Genomic DNA, 24,179 nt, shown 5'->3' on the forward strand with positions numbered 1-24,179 from the left:
AGTCCAGCAGACAGCAGCTTCTCTCCCGAGTCTCCTGGATGATTGTAGCTCAGGTCCAGCTCTCTCAGATGGGAGGGGTTGGAGCTCAGAGCTGAAGCCAGAGAAACACAGCTGCCCTCTGTGACCATACAGCCTGACAGACTGGAACCAGGGAATACAGTAAACTCACATCAGCAGGAAAATCATACAGAGGTTGACCATCTTCATCAGCATGAACAAAAGGCTGGATACAATTAATTAAAAAGTGAAACTGATTGAAAATAAAAAGCTGAACTCTGACCTGAGAGTCTCCAGTTCACAGTGTGGACTCTGCAGTCCAGCAGACAGCAGCTTCACTCCTGAATCCTTCAGGTCGTTGTTACTCAGGTCCAGATCTCTCAGACTAGAGTACTGGGAGCTGAGGACTGAGGACAGAGCTTCACAGCTTCTCTCTGACAGGTTGCAGCCACTCAGCCTGGGGAAAGATCAGCAGTGAACACAAAGAGTTTTATTATCATGTCTCAAACTGTTCCTAGTTAATGTAGTTTTATCTCCACTTACAGAGCTTTCCTGGAGGCTTTGACCACTGGCAGCAGCCTCAGAAGAGCCCCCTCTGAATCAGAGTATTTCTTCAGGTCAAACACATCCAGATCTTCTTTTGATGAAAGTAAGATGAAGACCAGAGCCGACCACTGAGCAAGAGACAGATCCTCTGTGGAGAGACTGCCTGATCTCAGGGACTGTTGGATCTCCTCCACTAGAGAACGATCATTCAGTTCATTCAGACAGTGGAACAGGTTGATGCTTTTCTCCGGAGACGGGTTCTTTCTTATCTTTTTCTTGATGTATTCAACTGTTTCCTGGTTGGTCTGTGAGCTTCTTCCTGTCTGTGTCAGCAGGTCCTGTAATAAGGTCTGATTTGTATCCAGTGAAAGACCCAGGAGGAAGCGGAGGAACAAGTCCAGGTGTCCGTTTGGACTCTGTAAGGCCTGGTCCACAGCACTCTGGTAGAGATGTGTTAGTTCAGGTTTGGGTTTGGCTCTGAATAATTTAAGCAGCCAGGAGGTTGTTGGTTCTTCTGACAGCAGGTTGACTCCAGAGTGGATGAAGGTCAGATGGACATGAAGAGCAGCCAGAAACTCCTGAACGCTCAGATGGACGAAGCAGAACACTGTGTTATTGTACGTTCCTCTCTCCTCTCTAAAGACCTGTGTGAACACTCCTGAGTACACTGAGGCTGCTCTGATATCGATGCCACACTCTCTCAGGTCAGACTCATAGAAGATCAGTTTGCCTTTCTGCAGCTGCTCAAAAGCCAGTTTTCCCAGAGACTCCATCATCTTCATCCTGCTCTCTGGACTCCAGTGTTGATCTGTCTCAGCTCCTTCATCATACTTGACGTTCACTTTGGACTGAACCACCAGGAAGTGGACGTACATCTCAGTCAGGGTCTTGGGCAGCTCTCCTCTCTCAGTTTTCAACATGTGGTCCAGAACTGAAGCAGAGATCCAGCAGAAGACTGGGATGTGGCACATGATGTGAAGGCTTCGTGAGGTCTTGATGTGGCAGATGATGGTGCCGGCCTGCTCCTGATCTCTGAACCTCTTCCTGAAGTACTCCTCCTTCTGTGGGTCAGTGAACCCTCGGACCTCTGTCACCATGTCCACACACTCAGGAGGGATCTGATTGGCTGCTGCAGGTCGTGTGGTTATCCAGAGGCGAGCAGAGGGAAGCAGTTTCCCCCTGATGAGGTTTGTCAGCAGCCGATCCACTGAGGTGGACTTTCTGATATCAGTCAGCATCTCAGAGTTGTGGAATTTCAGAGGTCGACACTCATCCAGACCGTCAAAGATGAACACAACCTTGAACTGATCAAACCTGCAGATTCCTGCGTCTCTGGTTTCAGAGAAGAAGTGATGAACAAGTTCCACCAAGCTGTACTTGTTCTCTCTCACCACATTCAGCTCTCTGAAAGGTAATGGAAATATGAACTGGATGTCCTGGTTGGCTTTGCCTTCAGCCCAGTCCAGAGTGAACTTCTGTGTTAAGACTGTTTTCCCAATGCCAGCCACGCCCTTTGTCATCACTGCTCTGATTGGTTTACCTCTTTCAGTTGAGCCTTTAAAGAGGTCTTCTTGTCTGATTGGTGTTTCTGATCTGTCTGGTTTACTGGATGCTCGTTCGATCTGTCTGTTCTCATGTTCCTTGTTGACCTCTCCGGTGTCTCCCCTGGTGATGTAGATCTCCGTGTAGATTTCATTTAGGGATTCAAATTTTTCCATAAATTTGATAAATTCAATTTTTTCCTTCAGGTTTGATTTGAGTTCACCCTGGCACTTTGTGAAAATATCTGAATGAATAAGAAAGACATTTACATGAAAGACACATCAAAATGGTTCCTTCTAATTGGACCCATTTCTGACAAAATAGCAGGTTATTTTCCTTATATCAAGTCACTGGATCTTGTTGCATAATTATTTGCACATTGTCCAGTATAAGTTCCACCCCACAGAGAACCATCAGTTTTCCCACAGAGAACCATGGCCCTAAACCTGACTGACTCTTATTCCTGCTGCTGGGAGATGAGGCACGATACCAGCTGATCCCAACACCCACTGAGGGTGTGGACACAGCTCTCTCTCCAGTTATACAGGAAGTGGATGGCTCTTAGTGAGTCGCAGTACACTCCTGCAGGCGCCTACCATCTAAAAGATACCCTGTGGGGTCACAGTAATAACCCGTCCCTTCCTCACCAAGTCATGTTGGACGGCAAATGATACCTCCTTCCACCTGTAGGGGGCTGGGCCATTAGTAATGACTAGGACAGAATCTGCAGTGAGCAATCCCAGTGAGGCTGAGCAATGTGCTCCTCTGATGTTCAGAGCTTATCCTACAGTCCCCTTTAAAACATGGACAATGACACTGTCTGCCTCCATGCAGCATTGAACAGGAATTTCAATCACAACTGTCCAATCCTATGTCAGGACAAACCTCCACAGTGTGTCCCTGTGGCCCCTTCTGACCACCTGAGCAACAACAGCTGTTCTCCAAGCCCTCAGCTCTGCCTCCTGAACTCAGTGTGCATCAGTCCCATTCAACATCCTGAGACTGAGACAGCAGCTAACCTACACTGTGGAAAACAGCCGGGGTTCATCCATGACTCCCCCTCCTGAGATATATCTGACAGTTCGGCAGGACCAACCTCATTCCAAACAGAATTGGCTGTTTCCTGGGAAGACGTAGCACTCAAGGACTCACTGCCATTTCAGAGCCCACTGATGACTTTCTGGTCATTCCTCTGATCCATCCTCTCCCCAACACTGGCTTTTAGCATCACCCACTTGTATTACATATCTCCAAAGTCCCACCAGGAGAAACTCGTTAATATAGCATTGGTGGTTCAGTGGTAGAGTTCTCGCCTGGACGCCCGGGTTAGATTCCCCGCCAATGCAGCGGAGTGTTTTAGTGCCGCAGTCTGTAGGAATTTGTCTTGGGAACCGAAGGGTCGCCGGTTGGAGTCCCGATCGGATCAAAAATAATACAGAGTGTAGACTGGTTCCTGGAGAGGTGCCAGTTCACCTCCTGCCCTCGAGCAAGGCACAGAACCCCCAACTGCTCACTGGCGCTGGACAGACTGGCCGCCTGTTTTGCTCAGACCTCTCTCACCTGTCCTGTGCATGTGTGTGTAGTGTACTGTCTGTTACCACAACCGAGTGAACAACTGAAATGAAATAAAGCGTCTTCTCCTTCTTAATAACATCGGCTTGCGCATCATAATGACGTTGGATAGTGTCAGTGCGGCCGGATTCTCAAAGCACAACAGTCTCTTTTCCTAAGTCCTGATGAATCCTTCTATCATTAACCCCAAGATGTTTCACAGAGGTTAACCTGTTACGCACCGCCCCCCCGGTACCGGGCGGATAAACGCGTCATTTGCAGGAAACAACGTCTAAGGAATCTTAATATTTAATAAACTATGAATGTTTTATATCCATGTAACGGGAAGAAACTCAGCTAACTGATCTTTTTAATTTTTTTTCCCAACAAAACCCCACAATGCTAACACTCAGCCACGAGCAAAAAAATGTAACCTAAAACTGCACCTAAACTCACTCATAACTCCCTTATTACTTATCCTAGATGCACAGCCAACCCATCGATTAGCATCTCCTGGAGACACAGAATCTGTGTAAAAAACCTCAACACTCAGTGATAAACATTTGCGACGCTATAAACGAAAGCGTACATCATAACATGTGGAGCTAGGTAGCTAGAAACGCTAACATGGCTTACCTTGGTCAAAAACTGGTCTTCAATGGCATTAAAACGATAAAAAAACGATGCTGCAGTTAATCCATAGGTTAATCCAATGTGTCTGTGTCCTCTTTGAAATGATTTCTGATAATCCATAAGCAATAAAACTGCTTTTTCGTTTCCAAATGTCAGAGCGAGAGATCGGTCCACTCTACGGTCAGAAAGAGGTGTCAACCATCCAAATCGAGCAAGGGGGGCCAGAGATATGGAAAAAAAAACATTTTCACCCAAATCACCTCAGAGGTGGGGTGGTTTTGGCTAAACCTCTCTAAAAAGGTCAAATGTCACTTGTTTTGCATCAATCTTGATACAGGGTACTTATTATATGTTGTACTTTGGATTCCTAAAGCTTTTAGTCTACTAACCCATCATCCAAGGGTAGTTTTCACTATAAGTAAAACAGAATTTTTGGACGGACACTATAATTTACAGTTTTTTACTATGTAAAATCTGAATTTTCTTTAAAATAAAAAAGATCTATATTGATTCTGAAACTTCTACATCCAACTCACAGATGTAACCTTGCTTTGATAAAAGAAATTATTCATATAACCTTTTTAGAAGTTAAGTTATAGTCATTTGTTTTGGGCATGTCATTTTCGAGCCTGAAACATGAAAAAGAGGCTTGGTGCTTAACAGGTTAAGGAATAGTGGTTAGGAAGAGACTGTCTCGATTCTTAGTTTTGTGTGTTTAGTTTCCTGTTTTATTCCCCCCCCCCCCCTATTAACACTTTGTCATACAATATAAATGTTATGTTTTATAGCGTTACCTGGTGATTTCAAAGAAAGCTCTCTGGAAAAGGTTGACTTACTGTCAGTGTTCGACATGAAGCTAGAAGCTACCTTACAGTACACAGTCACAGGGGAGTGATTTGTAAAATATCCATAAAGCAAAAGAAAATCTGTTAACAGTTCTGTTTCATATGGGTGTTGAGAGATGTATCCATATCTCTTAATTTTGCTCTCAAAGTGCACCAGATTGATGCTTTTAACTTCGATATTTAAAAAAAAAAGAGGAGGTGAGGTTACCCCTGCTTAAACCTATATGCCATGAGCTGATTATTGAGCCTTCATTGTAACAGTCGCGGGTGCACTGTGTATGTGCGTGTGGGGAGTGTTGCAGTAGAAATGTCCACTGTAGCGCCCGGTACCTTAATGTACCTTAATGAACTGCGGGCTGAGCCCCGAATGTTTCCAGGAAACGCCCCTTGTGCACGCGCCTTGAGTTCAACATAGTTTAACCTGTTAAGCACCAAGCCTGTTTTTCATGTTTCAGGCTCGAAAATGACATGCCCAGAACAAATGACTACAACTTAACTTCTAAAACGGTTATATGAATAATTTCTTTTATCAAACCAAGGTTACATCAGTGAGTTGGATGTAGAAGTGTCAGAATCAATATAGATGTTTTTTATTTTAAAGAAAATTCAGATTTTACATAGTAAAAAATTGTAAATTATAGTGTCCGTCCAAATATTCTTCTTTACAGATAGTGAAAACTACCCTTGGATGATGGGTTAGTAGACTAAAAGCTTTAGGAATCCAAAGTACAACATATAATAAGTACCCTGTATCAAGATTGATGCAAAACAAGTGATATTTGACCTTTTTAGAGAGGTTTAGCCAAAACCACCCCACCTCTGAGGTGACTTGGGTGAAAATGTTTTTTTTTCCATATCTCTGGAACCCATTGGTCGATTTTGATGGTTGACACCTCTTTCTGACCGTTAGAGCCAATAGAATCGAAGGGGGAGGCCCCCACACACACATGTTGTGAAGAGAAAAGGTGGGGGCTGCGCGCATGTAATTTTGCGTATCTCTAGCTCTGACATTTGGAAACGAAAAAGCAGTTTTATTGCTTATGGATTATCAGAAATCATTTCAAAGAGGACACAGATACATTGGATTAACCTATGGATTAACTTCAGCATCGTTTTTTTATCGTTTTAATGCCATTGAAGACCAGTTTTGACCAAGGTAAGCCATGTTAGCGTTTCTAGCTACTTAGCTCCACATGTTATGATGTACGCTTTTGTTTATAGCATCGCAAATGTTTATCACTGAGTGTTGAGGTGGGCACCCCCAGATTCTGTGTCTCCTGCTGATGGGTTGGCTGTGCATCTAGGATAAGTAATAAGGGAGTTATTGTGAGTTTAGTTGCAGAGATAGGTTACATTTTTTCGCTCGTGGCTAATTCAGAGGCTGAGTGCTAGCATTGTGGGTTTTTTTTGGATTTTTTTTTTAAAAAGATCAGTTAGCTGAGTTTCTTCCCGTTACATGGATATAAAACATTCATAGTTTATTAAATATTAAGATTCCTTAGACGTTGTTTCCTGCAAATGACGCGTTTATCCGCCCGGTACCGGGGGGGCGGTGCGTAACAGGTTAACAGGTTAAAGACATACCTTCAGGGTCTGATGGGAATTTTGATAATTCCCCTTCTAGATCATTCCTCGGGATCTCTTTCAAAACTTCTCTGGTCACTTTAATGGTGTGTATGCCGTAGTACAGAAACATCAGATCCACTGTGTCCCTCCGGTTTGCTTTCTCTAGTTCACTCTTTGGGATTCCTGGAAATCCTAGGACCTTCTCCTGCAGGTGCCACTTGAAGTCTTTAAACTCATCATCCCCCAAATCTTTTAAAGTTCTTTTTAGGACTTTTCTAGGTGTCTCCATCTTTTCTCCCTGCAGATACCAAGAAAGAAAATCTTTATCTTACAGAACTATATGTTGTTTTATTGTATTTTTGTACTTTTGAAAACCATAACAGGCCTTGAGGATCCAAAGAACAGCTGCCATGTGACTTTGGATGGCTTCAATTCAGATGTCGAGTTAGTAAATGCCCTAATCGGTTCTAAACTTGTTTTAATATCTTAGACTTCACGAAAGACATTCAGGAAGTCAATCCTAAACTTGAAGACAGTCAGCACAGTCAGTTCTGTCTTTTCCTTTAATGTCTTGGTTTGGTAACCTGTCTTTAAAGAGCAGAAACTGTCTCAGTCAGATCATAAAGTGGTCTAGCAGACTGATTGGTGAGTCTCAGCTAAACCTGGAGCCCCTGCTCATCAGACAGTTACAGAGGCTGTCTAACTCCATGTTCAATGAAGACTCCCACCCCCTGCAACCTGAGCTTCAGCTTCTTCCTTCGGGCCGGAGGTTAATCTTCCTAAAGGTGTAGAAAAGGTTTAAAAACAGCTTTGTCTGTGCTAGTGGGTTTCAATGTGTCTGTGTTGTTTGAAGCATGTGTCACAATGGATACCTTTTCTTTTTTCTACAAACCAAGTCTACTCACAGGTACAAAGAAATAACCTGGATCTGAACTAGACAGATGGGATATTGTGATACAGTTAGGGCTGATGGTAGAGAGAGACTCACACACCTGGTTCTGGTCTCTGGCAGTAAGCTGGTTACTGGACACAGAGCTGGGTCCAGGTCCAGGTCCAGGTCCAGGTCCAGGTCCAGGTTCACGTCCAGGTCCAGGTCCAGGTCCAACAGAATGAGGTGTTTGCTCTGGGCTTGAACACAACACACACAAAGCTTTGAGTGAATAATGAGTGCTGAGCTGTGACATGGAGAAGAGTGATGGACAGGTGGTGATCTCACCTCTGAGCTTTGGTCTGGCTGTCATGTTCCCCAGAGCTTTTAGAGGGAGGGGCTTCCTCCTCTCTGTCCTCACACTGATCCATAGCAGAGCCCCCACCTTCACACAAACACAACAACATGCTCATTCATTGCCACAAGCTTTACATCACAGGTAGTGCTCCTCCTCTCAGATATTCAGGAACCTTGTTGTTCCCCACAGCCCCAGAACCACACACAAACTCAGGGTGTTGACCCATATATTTATTTGTTTTTGTGTTAGAGTTTATTGAAATACCCAAAACTGAATTTCATCTTTTCCACAATACATTTTAGAAAATGTATTGATAACATTATTTTCTGTTAGGTTGGGTTTCTAAACCTAACCTAACTCAGTAAACAAACACTGAAATAATACAAAAAAAAGGCAGAGTTGGAGAGGAGCCAAAGACAATTCAGCAATCTTCACGGCGCAGGTATGTATGTACCACCCCCTCCCCCATTCAGAGTATTAAGAGCTAGACATGAAAACAGTCACAAGTTGTTAGAGCGGGTTCTGACACGCCCTGCATTTTTCTCTGATGACGAGAACTCAGAGAACAATCAGACTGCAACTCATTCTACTTGAAACACTGACAACAGTACATGGAGATCTTTCTAAACTCATTCTGCTTTCACTCAGAGAGAAACCCTACACAATATTTCAGACATATGTTTAGAATCAGCATCAAGAAACATGTGTCCTGTCCAGGTAAACAGTGACTCTGTCCAGGTAAACATTGACTCTGTCCAGGTAAACATTGACTCTGTCCAGGTAAACAGTGACTCTGTCCAGGTAAACATTGACTCTGTCCAGGTAAACAGTGACTCTGTCCAGGTAAACAGTGACTCTGTCCAGGTAAACATTGACTCTGTCCAGGTAAACAGTGACTCTGTCCAGGTAAACAGTGACCCAGAAACAGATTCCTGTGGGAGGATTCTCACCTGCTGAACGCTCTTCAGGTCCACTCACAGACTCTCTTCAGGTCCACTCACAGAAACTCTGCTCATCTCTTCCTCTTCAGTCCTGAGTCTGCCTGCATCTGATCTGAGGACGCCTTCACACCCTCAGAAATCCAGAGAGTAAAAACACGTCAGAGTCACGTGGAAACCGGCCTTACAGGATGTAGCTGTCAGCCTGCCAGACTCTCCCTCACCTGCCTGAGCTGTTTGGCTACACTGTAAAAAATAAAATTGTAAAAAAACGGATATTTTCTGGCAGCTGGGGAGCCAGAAAATGTCCGTTAAAAAAAGGAAAAAAACTGTAAAATAAACTACGGAGATAAAATGTAAAAAAACAGTAACTTACCTTACCCTACCTTAGTAGTGCGTGAGGCCATATGTACAGACATGTACATGGGACATGAAAACAGTGCATCTCATATTGACACAAAAAACCTTACTAACCGAGTTTTCCAAATCACTCTAAAAATAAGCCGTTGTGATACACGTGTAGACAACGTCTGCAGAATCATAAATGATCATTACATTGGGGTCATTAAACCATTATTTCGCTAAGATAAAAAACATTAACCTGTTAAGCACCAAGCCTGTTTTTCATGTTTCAGGCTCGAAAATGACATGCCCAAAACAAATGACTACAACTTAACTTCTAAAAGGGTTATATGAATAATTTATTTTTATCAAAGCAAGGTTACATCTGTGAGTTGGATGTAGAAGTGTCAGAATCAATATAGATGTTTTTTATTTTAAAGAAAATTCAGATTTTACATAGTAAAAAACTGTAAATGATAGTTTCCGTCCAAAAATTCTTTTTTACTTATAGTGAAAACTACCCTTGGATGATGGGTTAGTAGACTAAAAGCTTTAGGAATCCAAAGTACAACATATAATAAGTACCCTGTATCAAGATTGATGCAAAACAAGTGACATTTGACCTTTTTAGAGAGGTTTAGCCAAAACCACCCCACCTCTGAGGTGATTTGGGTGAAAATGTTTTTTTTTCCATATCTCTGGCCCCCCTTGCTCGATTTGGATGGTTGACACCTCTTTCTGACCGTTAGAGCCAATAGAATCGAAGGGGGAGGCCCCCACACACACATGTTGTGAAGAGAAAAGGTGGGGGCTGCGCGCATGTAATTTTGCGTCAGAGTGGACCTATCTCTAGCTCTGACATTTGGAAACAAAAAAGCAGTTTTATCAGGGTTGCCAACTTTGGGTACCTGGCTGGAGTGAGATTTTGATATCATGGGTTTAATTCGGTTTAATTACACATATGCGCACGAAATGACTGCTATCGTGTCAGCAGCGGGACCTGAGCATATATATAGGATATATATACAATATATACAAATACACAATAATGGACACAGACTATAAAGGGCACACAGTTTCATTCACTAATGAAAGTCAAACATGTTTGTTTCCACTGTTTTATTGTATGCCTGTCGCGATAAGCAATTTAATTGACTTATCGTACGATAAATAAAAATGAACTCGATAACTTTTCTGACCTCGATAAATTGCCATTTACATGAGGATGTGACTAGCAGTTTGAAAGGATGTACTTGAATTATTATTATATATTATCATTATGTCAGTGGTCTAAAATGGTCATACAACGGTGCCGACAATATTATCGCTTATCGCAATAATTTCTGGGAAAATGTATCCAACAAAATTAATTATCGTGAGAGGCCTATACATGAAACACACACACACAAACAAATCTACAGACTTACTCCAAACTGCCAAATATATTAATTAACACACTCTCACTCTCATATACTCTTTGACTCTATTTTGGCCTAGTAGAACAATAAGCAGCAGACTTTTACTTTTTTATCATTTCTACTGGATCTTAGATCTGCGCATGCGCTCTAGAGTATTTTTGTTGGGTAATCTATGGTAGGGCTAACCCATACAGTGGTGGGGCTCAAGTCAGTATTTGCAATGTAATTACATACACGCTCCCCCCGACAGTGAAACGCCACGCGTGAGGTTTAGATTATTTCCCTGTCTCAATCCAAATTGAACTGTATGAAATAAAAAGGCACATTTGTCTTGTAGTAAATAAAAAGGGCGACCTGGAGCCAATCCTGCAATTTCCCCACAGGTGAAAGAGTTGACCTGCTGAAAACCCAACCCCTGCAGGGGGGTCTGGGGGATTTTCCCCCAGGAGATTTTTTGAAATACTAACATAAAATACACATTCTGGTACTCTCTTGAGAAGAAAAATAAATAAATCTATTACTACACATTTAAAAAAATGAATGCCATATTAGTTTTTTGTTACTTTGTTCTGAAAGCTGAACCTGCTGCAGCAGTGCTGCTCCTCACAGAGAGAAGAGGCTGTGTGAATTACTTTACATTGTGGATAAGGGTGGATAGCCCCCATTGTTCTGTGTGTCAAAATGAAAGACAGCCCACACACCTATCAATCATCAAACCGTGGGGTCTTATTTCATTACGTGTTGATTTCTATCAACACGTAATGTTGTATCGATGTATAGAGATGTACTACCGCAAAAGTATTCTCCGTCGGGACTTCCTGCAACAACACCACGCCGTTATCGTGATTCTGATTGGCCAGAAGACATTATCAAAGATGTTCTATTGAGAAGACGATCACTACGTGACAAAAGTTTTCAAAACCGTTTCTAGTCTTCGTATTCTTGTTTTTGGTGTGAGAATAGTTTGGGCAGTGTGAGAGCGTGAGATTGAGAGTGAAAGCGTGTGTCACACGCCAGATGCGTGAGAGTTGGCAACCCTGGTTTTATTGCTTATGGATTATCAGAAATCATTTCAAAGAGGACACAGACACATTGGATTAACCTATGGATTAACTGCAGCATCGTTTTTTTATCGTTTTAATGCCATTGAAGACCAGTTTTGACCAAGGTAAGCCATGTTAGCGTTTCTAGCTACCTAGCTCCACATGTTATGATGTACGCTTTCGTTTATAGCGTCGCAAATGTTTATCACTGAGTGTTGAGGTGGGCACCAAACGATTCTGTGTCTCCAGGAGACCCAAAACGAGTGGTTGGCTGTGCATCTAGGATAAGTAATAAGGGAGTTATTGTGAGTTTAGTTGCAGAGATAGGTTACATGTTTTTCGCTCGTGGCTAATTCAGAGGCTGAGTGTTAGCATTGTGTTTTTTTTTTTTATTTAAAAAAAAAAAGATCAGTTAGCTGAGTTTCTTCCCGTTACATGGATATAAAACATTCATAGTTTATTAAATATTAAGATTCCTTAGACGTTGTTTCCTGCAAATGACGCATTTATCCGCCCGGTACCGTGGGGATGGTGCGTAACAGGTTAAAGTTTTGGATTTTAGTGTAATTCACAAATGTTCCACCAGATGGTGCCACACACACCCAGGGGGAAAAGGAATAAGTGTGCAAAATATGGGTACATTAGTGTTTAAAGTCGGGGGAACTGTTTTAATTCAGGACTAGGGTGAAAAGATAACAGATTTACAGTCATTTAATGAAAACTGGTAGTTCACAATGTGCTATTTCAGCAGAAATAGCAGAATCTGAACATGTGCCAGAACTACAATGCATGTTGTCATGCAGTCTTAAACTGATGAATCTGTTTAAATGCAGGCAGCAGAGTCACTGCTGTTAGCAGGGTCTCAAAGACCCATAGACCCAGAGACCCAGGGTACAGCACCTCGCTGTCTTACCCAGAAAACAGGGCTCTGATCAGGGCTAAAGTAATGTTATAAACTGGTGAATCTGTTTAAATGCAGGCTCTATGTGGCGGCTCACAGACCCCCAAAGGACGGACTAGAGACCTCCAGCATGAGTCCCTAACAGTGGCACTCCTCCATAACCTTGCACACCATGAGTCCCCGGGCCCCCGCAGTTAAGCACTCCCCCACGGACTAAACCCAGATATTCACACCCTCCAGAACCTTGTGCCCCTGGTAAGACTAACAAGGGGGTGGATTTTGTGGTGGTCTACCGTCCGCCCTTAAGCATCCAACTGCGGACTCCTGACACTCAGACACTTTTCATATTTTTAGGTTACCAAGGGCACGCTTGTCTGGCAGTTATGCACATGGGGTTTTGTCCAAGGCAGTGTGCTTAAGTCAGGGGGCCCGGGGACTCACGGTGCGCATGGCAGGCCGCCTATGAGCGGCCAAAATGTTTTAATTCACTCATTATTGTCGTTTTTAGACAGTGTACATTTGACGACATAAACATACGGAGTTATGGACATAAACGTGTCAGTATAGACAGAACAATGTACATATTAATCATATTTATTTTGTTAAATGTACAAGAAGCTAAAAACAGCAGAATCACTGCTTTAAGCAGGATATCACACTCACAGGCAGAAATACACACACCCAGGGTGAAAAGATAACATATTTACCCAGGGAAAGTGTGCAAAACATGGGTACATTAGTGTTTAAAGTCGGGGGAACTGTTTTAATTCAGGACCAGGGTGAAAAGATAACATATTTAGCCAGGAATAAGTGTCTGACTCATGGGTACATTAGTGTTTAAAGTCGTGGGAAATGTTTTAATTCAGGAGGTTTTAAGTGTGGCTTCACTTGTGTCACACACCCAGGGGGAAAAGATAACATATTTACCCAGGAATAAGTGTCTGAATCATGGGTACATTAGTGGTCAGAGTCGTGGGAAATGTTTTAATTCAACCGGAGAGGGTAATTCACTTCTTACCCTGTGAACAGGGCTGCAAACATGGCTATATGAGTGTTAAAATACTGTCAAACTGTTTTAATTCAGTCGTAATAGTCGTTTTTAGACAGTGTACATTGGACGACATAAACATACGGAGTTATGGACATAAACGTGTCAGTATAGACAGAACAATGTACATATTAATCATATTTATGTTGTTAAATGTACAAGAAGCTAAAAACAGCAGAATCACTGCTTTAAGCAAGATATCACACTCACAGGCAGAAATACACACACCCAGGGGGAAAAGATAACATATTTAGCCAGTAATAAGTGTCTGACTCATGGGTACATTAGTTTTTAAAGTCGTGGGAAATGTTTTAATTCAGGAGGTTATAAGTGTGGTTTCACTTGTCTCACACACACCCAGGGGGAAAAGATAACATATTTACCCAGGGAAAGTGTGCAAAACATGGGCACATTAGTGTTTAAAGTCGGGGGAACTGTTTTAATTCAGGACCAGGGTGAAAAGATAACATATTTACCCAGGAATAAGTGTGCAAAACATGGGTACATTAGTGTTTAAAGTCGTGGGAAATGTTTTAATTCAGGAGGTTTTAAGTGTGGCTTCACTTGTATCACACACCCAGAGTGAAAAGATAACATGTTTACCCCGCTAAAGTGTTAAAAACATGGGTATATTAGTGCTCAAACTCGATTAAACTGTTTTAATTCCGGAGGTTTTACGTGTTGGTTCACTCGTCTCACACACCCAGAGTGTTAACAACATTTTTACACATTTTATAAATTAGTCTAGAGCTCCATCTATTGTAATTTGAGTGTATTACACGTCTGTCCATGGAACGCGAGTTTTGCGCCATTTGAGTGGAGTAAACTGATATGCAGCTGGAGTAACATGTACATTGAGACGCATGGTGACATATCATCATGACTTTCGATGTTAACCTTGTACATAGGAGGCACAATTCGCTTACCCAGAGTAGATGTTTGGTGGTATCATGGAACTAAAACCTTGTACCCAGTCTTACTACAGGATTGGACTGGGACCTGTGCACTTGTACAGCCAGTGATGTTTTATATGCAGTACCAATGACAGCGGGGCAGTTTAATCAACATGGCGAAACACCCCAAAACCAGTAGGGCCAAGACCAGTCAAAGGAGGGAGTTTAGGCTCCACAGTGTACAAGGATAGCATAGGGGTGCCCAGGGGAGTGCTAGATGTTGTAGTTGCATTCCATGTACTTTTTTGTATTTTTGATGACGGTTATTTGAACCATTCCATTTTGATTGTATGTTTTTGATATGAGTTATGTACTATGCAAAGTTCAGATGAAGAACTCATTGATTTCAGTATTGTGTTCACACCTTAAAAGGTGTGTAACGAGGGATTGTTAGAAATTAAAATCAATGTTTTATGGCATAATTTAGTTTAAACATACCATCAGTTTAAAAGCTGTTTTATTCTGGAAATCCTTCATCTCCGGTTAGCATTTAGGATGTGGCTAATATTACGTTTTCTAGAAATATGAATGTAAAGTGAAAATGACACTGAGTGTTGCACACCAAAACCTACTGACTTTAACACTACATTTATAGACGTCGAGATATTATTATTGCTGAATATTAAATGAAGATACAGTTTATTTTAATACGTTTTGTTTACATACGTAGGTAGCTATGACGACAGACGGCGCTATCGTAAATGAGAACGATGCCGTAAAGTACTTCTGGTATTACTAAAGTAACTATTACAGTCGTTATAATGCATTAAACAAAAAGTCATGAAAGAGATAAGGAGGAGAAAAGGCGTGTGAAAGTAAGCAATGCATGTAAAATGTCGAAATCCTCTGTTTAACGCTATTTCGGACATTGAAGACTGGTGGGCGGAACCCCTATCTACACAGCGGGAGAGAACCAGAGGAGGATAAAAGCAGACCGCTGAGGACAACACGCTCTCTTTTCTTCGCTGCAGCCTCCCAAGGGACAACACCGGCTTTTGTCTCTTCCTTACCTTCTGCTTGTTCTATAACCACGTTACTCAATTAAAGTGCTCATTTAAACCTTTTCAGAGACTGCATTAGTCTTATTATTTTAAGTTTATTTCCTGGGAGCGAGAAGATCACAGTTCTTCAACAACATCACGCTCTGCCGCTCCGACAGGGAGCTCTGCTCTGAACACCCCGTTCTAACAGCTGTTCACCAGCGGTCCAGTCTGTGCCACAGTGACTCCGGACCGCACAGTTAATATTAACGAACGCACCCGTAGGTAATGTAGCTGCTGAAGCTAGACCCTCATCCCGGAGCAGCAGAGCCTTATTATACATCCATGAGCAGAGCCGACAGGCAGGAAGACTCGAGCACACAGCTCGCGCTTCATTATAATATATAAAAAAAGAACACCATGCGTGTCATGATGGCACATAACAGCTCGCGGCCGCAGATTACCGCAGATTATCCAAAGCGACTTACAATAAGTGCATTCGACCAAGAAGATACAAACTTGAAGAAAACAGAATCATATAAGTGCATCAGGTTTCATAGAGCCAACACATTTTAAGTGCTACTCAACTGGCTTTAGATAAGCCAGTCCTTTGTTAGTATATAAGTGCTTAGTTAGCAATTCTTTGTTAGTGCTTCTATCGCTCGAAGCGGAGTCGAAAGAGATGAGTTTTCAGTCTGCGCCGGAAGATGTGTAAGCTATCTGCTGTCCTGATTTCAATGGGGAGCTCATTCCACCATTTTGGAGCCAGGATAGCAAACCGACATGTTTTTGCTGATGGGAACTTGGGTCCCCCTCGCAGTGCTGGTGCAGCGAGCCGTTTGGCCGATGCAGAGCGGAGTGCACGTGCTGGGGTGTACAGTTTAACCATGTCCTGGATGTAAGAAGGGCCAGATCCATTCACAGCATGAATGCAAATACCATTGTCTTGAAGTGGATTCTAGCAATAACTGGAAGCAAGTGAAGTGAGCGGAGGAGCGGCGTGGTGTGGGAAAATGTTGGAAGGTTGAAGACCAGACGAGCCGCTGCATTCTGGATGAGCTGCAGAGGTGGGATGGCACATGCAGGTAGACCAGCCAGGAGGGAGTTGCAGTAGTCTAGGCGTGAGATGACGAGAGCCTGGACCAGAACCTGCTTTCTGGGTCAGGAGGGGACGTATCCTCCTGATGTTGTAAAGCGTGTATCTGCAGCAGCGGATTGTAGCAGCGATGTTTGCAGTGAAGGACAGTTTGTTAATGAGGTTAAAATGTTAACATAGGTTCAGGAGCATGGCCACGCCTAAAACTCCGCCTCAAACCACGGCCACCCCTATTTATATCCGGCAAAAGCTTCCGGCCACCGCTTGTCTCATCTTTCAACCCAACCTCCCTCACCCTTCTACCCATACAGTTCCCCTTCCTACTCACACCGAGCGATACATCCATCCCTCCCTCCCTTCAACATCCCTCATCCCTACATCCCTTCATCCCTCATCCCTTCATCCCTCATCCCTACATCCCTCATCCCTACATCCCTCATCCCTACATCCCTCATCCCTCATCCCTCCATCCCTCATCCCTACATCCCTCATCCCTCATCCCTACATCCCTCATCCCTCATCCCTCCATCCCTCATCCCTCATCCCTCATCCCTACATCCCTCATCCCTCATCCCTCCATCCCTCATCCCTACATCCCTCATCCCTCCATCCCTCATCCCTCCATCCCTCATCCCTCATCCCTCCATCCTCTGCCCATCACCATTTATATCTAAACGGTGCATATCTATATACTGCGTATACTAACATTAAATTCCAGGTATCGTCTGGGGGACCGTAATCAGCCCACGCAGATCATGCCGGAGACGGAACCCCCACTCTGAGTCTCCCACTGCACGGACCATAGCTCGTCCTCCCAGATCATCTCTTCACCCCCCTCATATCCTTCACATGTTACTTCAATAAACGTACAAACATCACACAGTTGTGGCGTGGTTCTTGCTAGTGAATCTAGGGTCACACCCAGATGCCTTGCAGTCTGAGTCGGGGAAACAATAGAGGTGCCGATGTTGATTGTTAGGTCAAGAGTGGGACACTCTTTTCAAGGAAGGAAAAGCAGTTCAGTCTTGTCAAGGTTGAGCTTGAGGTGGTGAGCAGACATCCACTGAGAGATGTCTGCTAGACAAGCAGAGATGCGTGCGACGACCTGGGTCTCTGAGCGGGGAAAGGACAGAATTAATTGGGTGTCGTCAGCGTAGCAGTGGTATGAAAAACCATGCGGGCTAATGACTGATCCGAGCGAGTTTGTGTACAAGGAGAAGAGGAGGGGACCAAGAACAGAGCCCTGAGGGACCCCTGTAGTTAATTGACAAGGGTCGGACTTAAACTAAATAAACTAAATGTATTAACACATTTACAACACATTTACAGTAAATACGTAAGTATATACAATATACAACAATTGACATAGTGCAATTAGCAGTACCAGTAATAAAATAACTGAATAAATGACTGAGCTGAATAGTGAATAAAGTGACATGTGAAAAGTAAAATTACAGTGAAATGAAATGACAGTGCGTTCCTCACCACTGCGATCTGGCTCCTCTGTCCTCGTGTCTTTTGGGTCTGATTCCTCACTACTGATGTCTGCCTCTCTGCATGGGCCCTCTCTCCTTATTTATTCTGCCTCAGTCACCACTGCTATCTGGCTCCTCTGTCCTCTTGACTTGTGGTTCTGCAGGCTTAGTTCGACCTAGGAATTTCAACAATGCTCCTGTAAAATATATAGTTATAGTATTATGTGTCAACATTAAAATAACATACACTGGAGAGCAAAATGTGAAATTCCATTCCACTGTAGGCTACATATTATCCACACAATTGTCAGCAGGGGCAATAACAACTAAAATGTGAACTAACTTGAATGCATTAGTCCACAACACATAGCCTAATTTAGGGCTGCTCAATTAATCGCCTTTTAATCACGATTACGATTATGGCTTGCAACGATTACGAAAACAATGTAATCGAAATAAAACGATTATTTTTTATTATTATTATTACTTTTTTATTTATTTATTTTTTAAATAATTTTTGTTTTTTTTGTTGAATTATACTTCAAGTTCAGGGTAATCAACTGTTAAAAATATACTGTTCAAATCTTTTTTCTCCAATAAATTGATGTTTTCAAAGTAAATGGATAATCGTTTTTAATAATCGTGATATCAATTATTGACCCAAATAATCGAGATTATGATTTTTGCCATAATTGAGCAGCCCTAGTCTTCAGTACAGGTGGCAATATTGTCACCTGCCTGCGCTCATCTCTGAAACCAGACCATGTAAACAGGCTGGTGTTTCTAGCAAAAAATCTTTAAGCAGTGGCGAGCCGTGAGCTTTATACCTAGGCCCTCTGACCCCCACCCCTTCCCTCGAAAAAAGAAAAAAAAATAGTTATTACGTCACAGCATATACTTCAGCGGAATATCAAAACAACGGCCCAGGGTGCAAAACGCATCAATGACAGCGACCCTCTACCACACAAAACAACACCTGTGAACCCAATTTGTGTTCTTTGACATTGAAAATGATATTGCATTGTGTTTCTTACTTTCGTTGCCGTTGTATGTCTTAAGTGTAATTTGGCATGCTTTTATTTTGAAGGTGAGTTCACGCTGTTGACAGGAAGTTGTTGTTGCTATGGAAACAAGAAAAGTTTCACAGCGGGCGGAACTTGTCATAATGTCCGCGATAATAAAACCCACCCATTTAGAGGGAAGATATGATTGGTCAATTGTACTGTCATTTGACATTACTCTCTCGTTCAGTTACTATAGCAACCCTCTGTGAATCGCAGAGAGGGCCAGGCGAGCTTCTTTCATGTAACCCCTACATTCAAACAGAGAATGAACAGGCAGATTCGAAGGATTTATTTCTTTGGAAATGTTATTTTAAATACAATTAAATCAAGTTTTTTTTCGGTAAAACTAATGAAAAATATAACAAAAATAATATTAAAAAAATATATATTTAAAAAAAATATTATTTTTTTTAATGTTTTTAAATATTATTTTTTGGAATATCTTAGGCCCTCACAGAGGGCCTAGAGGGCCCTGACGGCTCGCCACTGTCTTTAAGAGATGACATGAGCAGCCCTACCAGCATTTGCCATGGAGGCCAAAACATTTTTATTTGGTCTTAAATTGTAGTTCAACATTTATTTCCTGTTACTTCTGGACCATGACGGTGGGCCAGCCTTTAATGTTTAACTGAGTGGAATATGTTGAATATGTTTTACCAAAATGTTGGCTATATGTTAAGGAGTTGTCAGGTTGTGACCGTGCACTGCAACATGTTTGTTGATCTTGTTTATTGGTATTTATTATTTTGATATTATTTATTTAAATGTAGACATGAATGTATAATTTATTTTATTTTATTTTGTATTGGTTTTTCAGTTGATTACCCTGAACGTATAATTCAACAGTTAAAAAGTTCAAATTATTATTTGTATTTGTTTTAAAGTACAATAAATGGATGTTTTCAAAGTCAATGATAATAATCGCAATTACAATTATTGACCCAAATAATCGAGATTATGATATTTGCCATAATCGAGCAGCCCTAGCCTAACTAATGTTAACCTACATAGTTACTAACATCAGAAGACATGGATTAACTGTGGTTACATTACTTAACTAACTAGCTACAGCAACAGAAGATATTTTCATTCATCATCTTAACCAGTTAGAAAATGTCCGTTAGCCGCGATGCTACTTTTTAAACTCCATTGACTTATGCTAAAATTGTTAGCGATCTAAAAGTCCGCTATTTTTGGCTGCTTTGGGTCGACTTCAGTTGACTGTAACATCGAAAATCTTCGAATTGAATGTTCACAAAGCTGCGGACCGGTTATACACTTATACACAAGGGAACTAACATAGCTAATTTAGCTAACGTTAGCTAATGTAGCTGTTGTAGTGCAGAGAGACGGGACCTACGGATTAAGCAACTAGACTACTTGTAGTGTACATACAGAATTATTTCAATTTAAAATAGTTTTAAAGGAGAGGTATCATGGCCATTTCCACTGATCATAATTCCATTGTTGAGGTATACTAAAATAGATTTATACTGTGCATTTTCTGTACAGACAGAGGCAACGCACTTGTATTTGAATCTGCCAATCAGATCAATCTATTGCTGGAGAGGGGGGGCCTCCCCGAAATCTGTGAGATTGATTGGTTTTATGATCACTGGCACGTAATGTGTCCAATGAGAACGTTAACACGTTAGCCACTGTCAGCCGGAAGTGGCGCGTTCGATTACTGTTTTGGTCTGTCTGCCGTGGATGGGCTGCATTCCACTCCAAATAGCCGGTCGGCCGTAACCAGAATCCAAACGCCAGCTGTTTTATGGATACTCATTTAATTTCCAAGAATATCTCAGTACTGGGTTATTTCCAATTTCAAAATATAAATAAGAAGTAAGTATATTATAGTATATTCAAGAATGAAAAAAATATGTGCATTGCATTGGACACACATATATATATATATATATATATATATATATATATATATATATATATATATATGCATGCATATATGTGTGTGTCTGTATATATTTATAAACTGTATATTATTCCTGATTGCTTTATTTTTGAGAAACCTATTCTGCACCTACCTGGGTTTTAAGAGAGTCCAATACCCCATGAGACTGTTCAGTCTCATAAAACATGCTCAATTTACTTTTTTAAAACACAAGCTCACAATAAATTCAGATGGGAGATCTACAGAAGCAAAGTGTGATAGACAAAGATGCATTCCTATATTGAACAAATAGAAAAGAAAACTTTGTTGTTCCATGAGGCAGTTGTAGCCATAGCAAATGGATTAACAAGTGAATTTAGATACTTAACCTTCAACTACCTGCTGCCTGAAAATCCCTGTGACATCACTGTAGTAGATTGTTGTAACCAACTAGCTGTGTGGGACATTATCACAATACATATTTAAGTTAATTTACTTGGATTGTAAAGGTCTTTCGCTGTAGTTACTAGCCTTGTCAATATGCGTGAAGGCCTATTCTTTCAATATGATGGATTTGAAGAGTTGGATATAGACGTCTAAAAGGACAACATAGGTTGTTTGTTTTACTGTAATTGCAATGCTAATACCAATTTAGCATAGTGGTAGCACTAACTGCTAACAAGGTTTTGATATTCAGAGTCTGGCTGTTAGTGTTTGCTAGCATGTTCAATGGCATGTGCTAAATTAATATAACTTATAATTACACTACTCTTTGCGCAGTTTACCAGTTACTGTTTGAACTGAAATATTTGTACACAGTGTGTTCCATGACGGACACAAACAGCGTTGGAGGCGGGGCCTCGTTCATTCCTATGAGAGCTGCTCAGTGACGCATGAAGACAAAATAGCCTGACACGAGAAAAACGTGACAAATGACCCGTCATGCTGCCTCTCGAGAAGAAGTACCGTATCATAGGGTCCAAGCCAAGTCTCTTATCTGTCATTTCCTCGAACCGGAAGTTGTTCTGTGGCGCCATCTTAAGGATCGTCCATGGCGCTTATTTGTGCCGGAGGACCGAGGAGCCACCAGACCATCCTTCAGTGAAATCCTCATCCGCTCGCCCCGCCCCCTCACTGTGTTTCACTCACTGATTGGACGCTGTAGGATCACCTGATCCATTGCCGTACCCACCATTGAGGTCACAGAGGTCTGGACCTCTGTAATTTTTCGAGGTGTATATAATAAAAGTCGTGAAATAACTGCACATAATTAACAGGGTTCTTTGTAGTACTTCCATTTACTGGCAGTGGGGGCGCTGCACAACTACGTAGCCTCGATTAAAGCAAACAGAAGAAGATTAATTAATTTAGCCGCAGTCCAGAGGAGTGATGAGGTATCTAGAGATCTGAGTCCAGAGGAGTGATGAGGTATCTAGAGATGTGAGTCCAGAGGAGTGATGAGGTATCTAGAGATCTGAGTCCAGAGGAGTGATGAGGTATCTAGAGATGTGAGTCCAGAGGAGTGATGAGGTATCTAGAGATCTGAGTCCAGAGGAGTGATGAGGTATCTAGAGATATGAGTCCAGAGGAAGAGTGATGAGGTATCTAGAGATCTGAGTCCAGAGGAGAGATGAGGTATCTAGAGATCTGAGTCCAGAGGAGTGATGAGGTATCTAGAGATCTGAGTCCAGAGGAGTGATGAGGTATCTAGAGATCTGAGTCCAGAGGAGGAGTGATGAGGTATCTAGAGATGTGAGTCCAGAGGAGTGATGAGGTATCTAGAGATGTGAGTCCAGAGGAGTGATGAGGTATCTAGAGATGTGAGTCCAGAGGAGTGATGAGGTATCTAGAGATCTGAGTCCAGAGGAGTGATGAGGTATCTAGAGATCTGAGTCCAGAGGAAGAGTGATGAGGTATCTAGAGATCTGAGTCCAGAGGAGAGATGAGGTATCTAGAGATCTGAGTCCAGAGGAGTGATGAGGTATCTAGAGATCTGAGTCCAGAGGAGTGATGAGGTATCTAGAGATCTGAGTCCAGAGGAAGAGTGATGAGGTATCTAGAGATCTGAGTCCAGAGGAAGAGTGATGAGGTATCTAGAGATCTGAGTCCAGAGGAGAGATGAGGTATCTAGAGATCTGAGTCCAGAGGAGTGATGAGGTATCTAGAGATCTGAGTCCAGAGGAGTGATGAGGTATCTAGAGATCTGAGTCCAGAGGAGGAGTGATGAGGTATCTAGAGATGTGAGTCCAGAGGAGTGATGAGGTATCTAGAGATCTGAGTCCAGCGGAGTGATGAGGTATCTAGAGATCTGAGTCCAGAGGAGTGATGAGGTATCTAGAGATCTGAGTCCAGAGGAGGAGTGATAAGGTATCTAGAGATGTGAGTCCAGAGGAGTGATGAGGTATCTAGAGATCTGAGTCCAGAGGAGTGATGAGGTATCTAGAGATCTGAGTCCAGAGGAGAGATGAGGTATCTAGAGATCTGAGTTCAGAGGACTGATGAGGTATCTAGAGATCTGAGTCCAGAGGAGTGATGAGGTATCTAGAGATCTGAGTCCAGAGGAGTGATGAGGTATCTAGAGATCTGAGTCCAGAGGAGTGATGAGGTATCTAGAGATCTGAGTCCAGAGGAGGAGTGATGAGGTATCTAGAGATCTGAGTCCAGAGGAGGAGTGATGCGGTATCTAGAGATCTGAGTCCAGAGGAGGAGTGATGAGGTATCTAGAGATCTGAGTCCAGAGGAGTGATAAGATATCTAGAGATCTGAGTCCAGAGGAGGAGTGATGAGGTATCTAGAGATGTGAGTCCAGAGGAGTGATGAGGTATCTAGAGATCTGAGTCCAGAGGAGTGATGAGGTATCTAGAGATGTGAGTCCAGAGGAGTGATGAGGTATCTAGAGATCTGAGTCCAGAGGAGGAGTGATGAGGTATCTAGAGATCTGAGTCCAGAGGAGTGATGAGGTATCTAGAGATCTGAGTCCAGAGGAGTGATGAGGTATCTAGAGATCTGAGTCCAGAGGAGTGATGAGGTATCTAGAGATCTGAGTCCAGAGGAGGAGTGATGAGGTATCTAGAGATCTGAGTCCAGAGGAGAGATGAGGTATCTAGAGATCTGAGTCCAGAGG

General features: G+C 42.3%; 1 protein-coding gene across 1 annotated transcript; it reads right to left on the reverse strand.

The window, feature by feature from the left end:
- Window positions 1-417: 417 nt before the first annotated feature.
- On the reverse strand, window positions 418-9,060 carry LOC117470651 (NLR family CARD domain-containing protein 3-like; the record flags this gene model as incomplete). Its single annotated transcript, XM_034115463.1, has 6 exons — window positions 8,857-9,060; window positions 7,897-7,993; window positions 7,673-7,808; window positions 6,699-6,978; window positions 541-2,329; window positions 418-454 (listed from the first exon to the last, which is right to left on the reverse strand). Coding segments are annotated over exons 2-6 (2,325 nt in total), but the record flags the coding sequence as incomplete, so codon positions are not given.
- Between the last annotated feature and the right edge of the window lie 15,119 nt (window positions 9,061-24,179).

Source organism: Trematomus bernacchii, unplaced genomic scaffold (genome assembly GCF_902827165.1).
Source record: "Trematomus bernacchii unplaced genomic scaffold, fTreBer1.1, whole genome shotgun sequence".
Taxonomy (NCBI): Eukaryota; Metazoa; Chordata; class Actinopteri; order Perciformes; family Nototheniidae; genus Trematomus; species Trematomus bernacchii.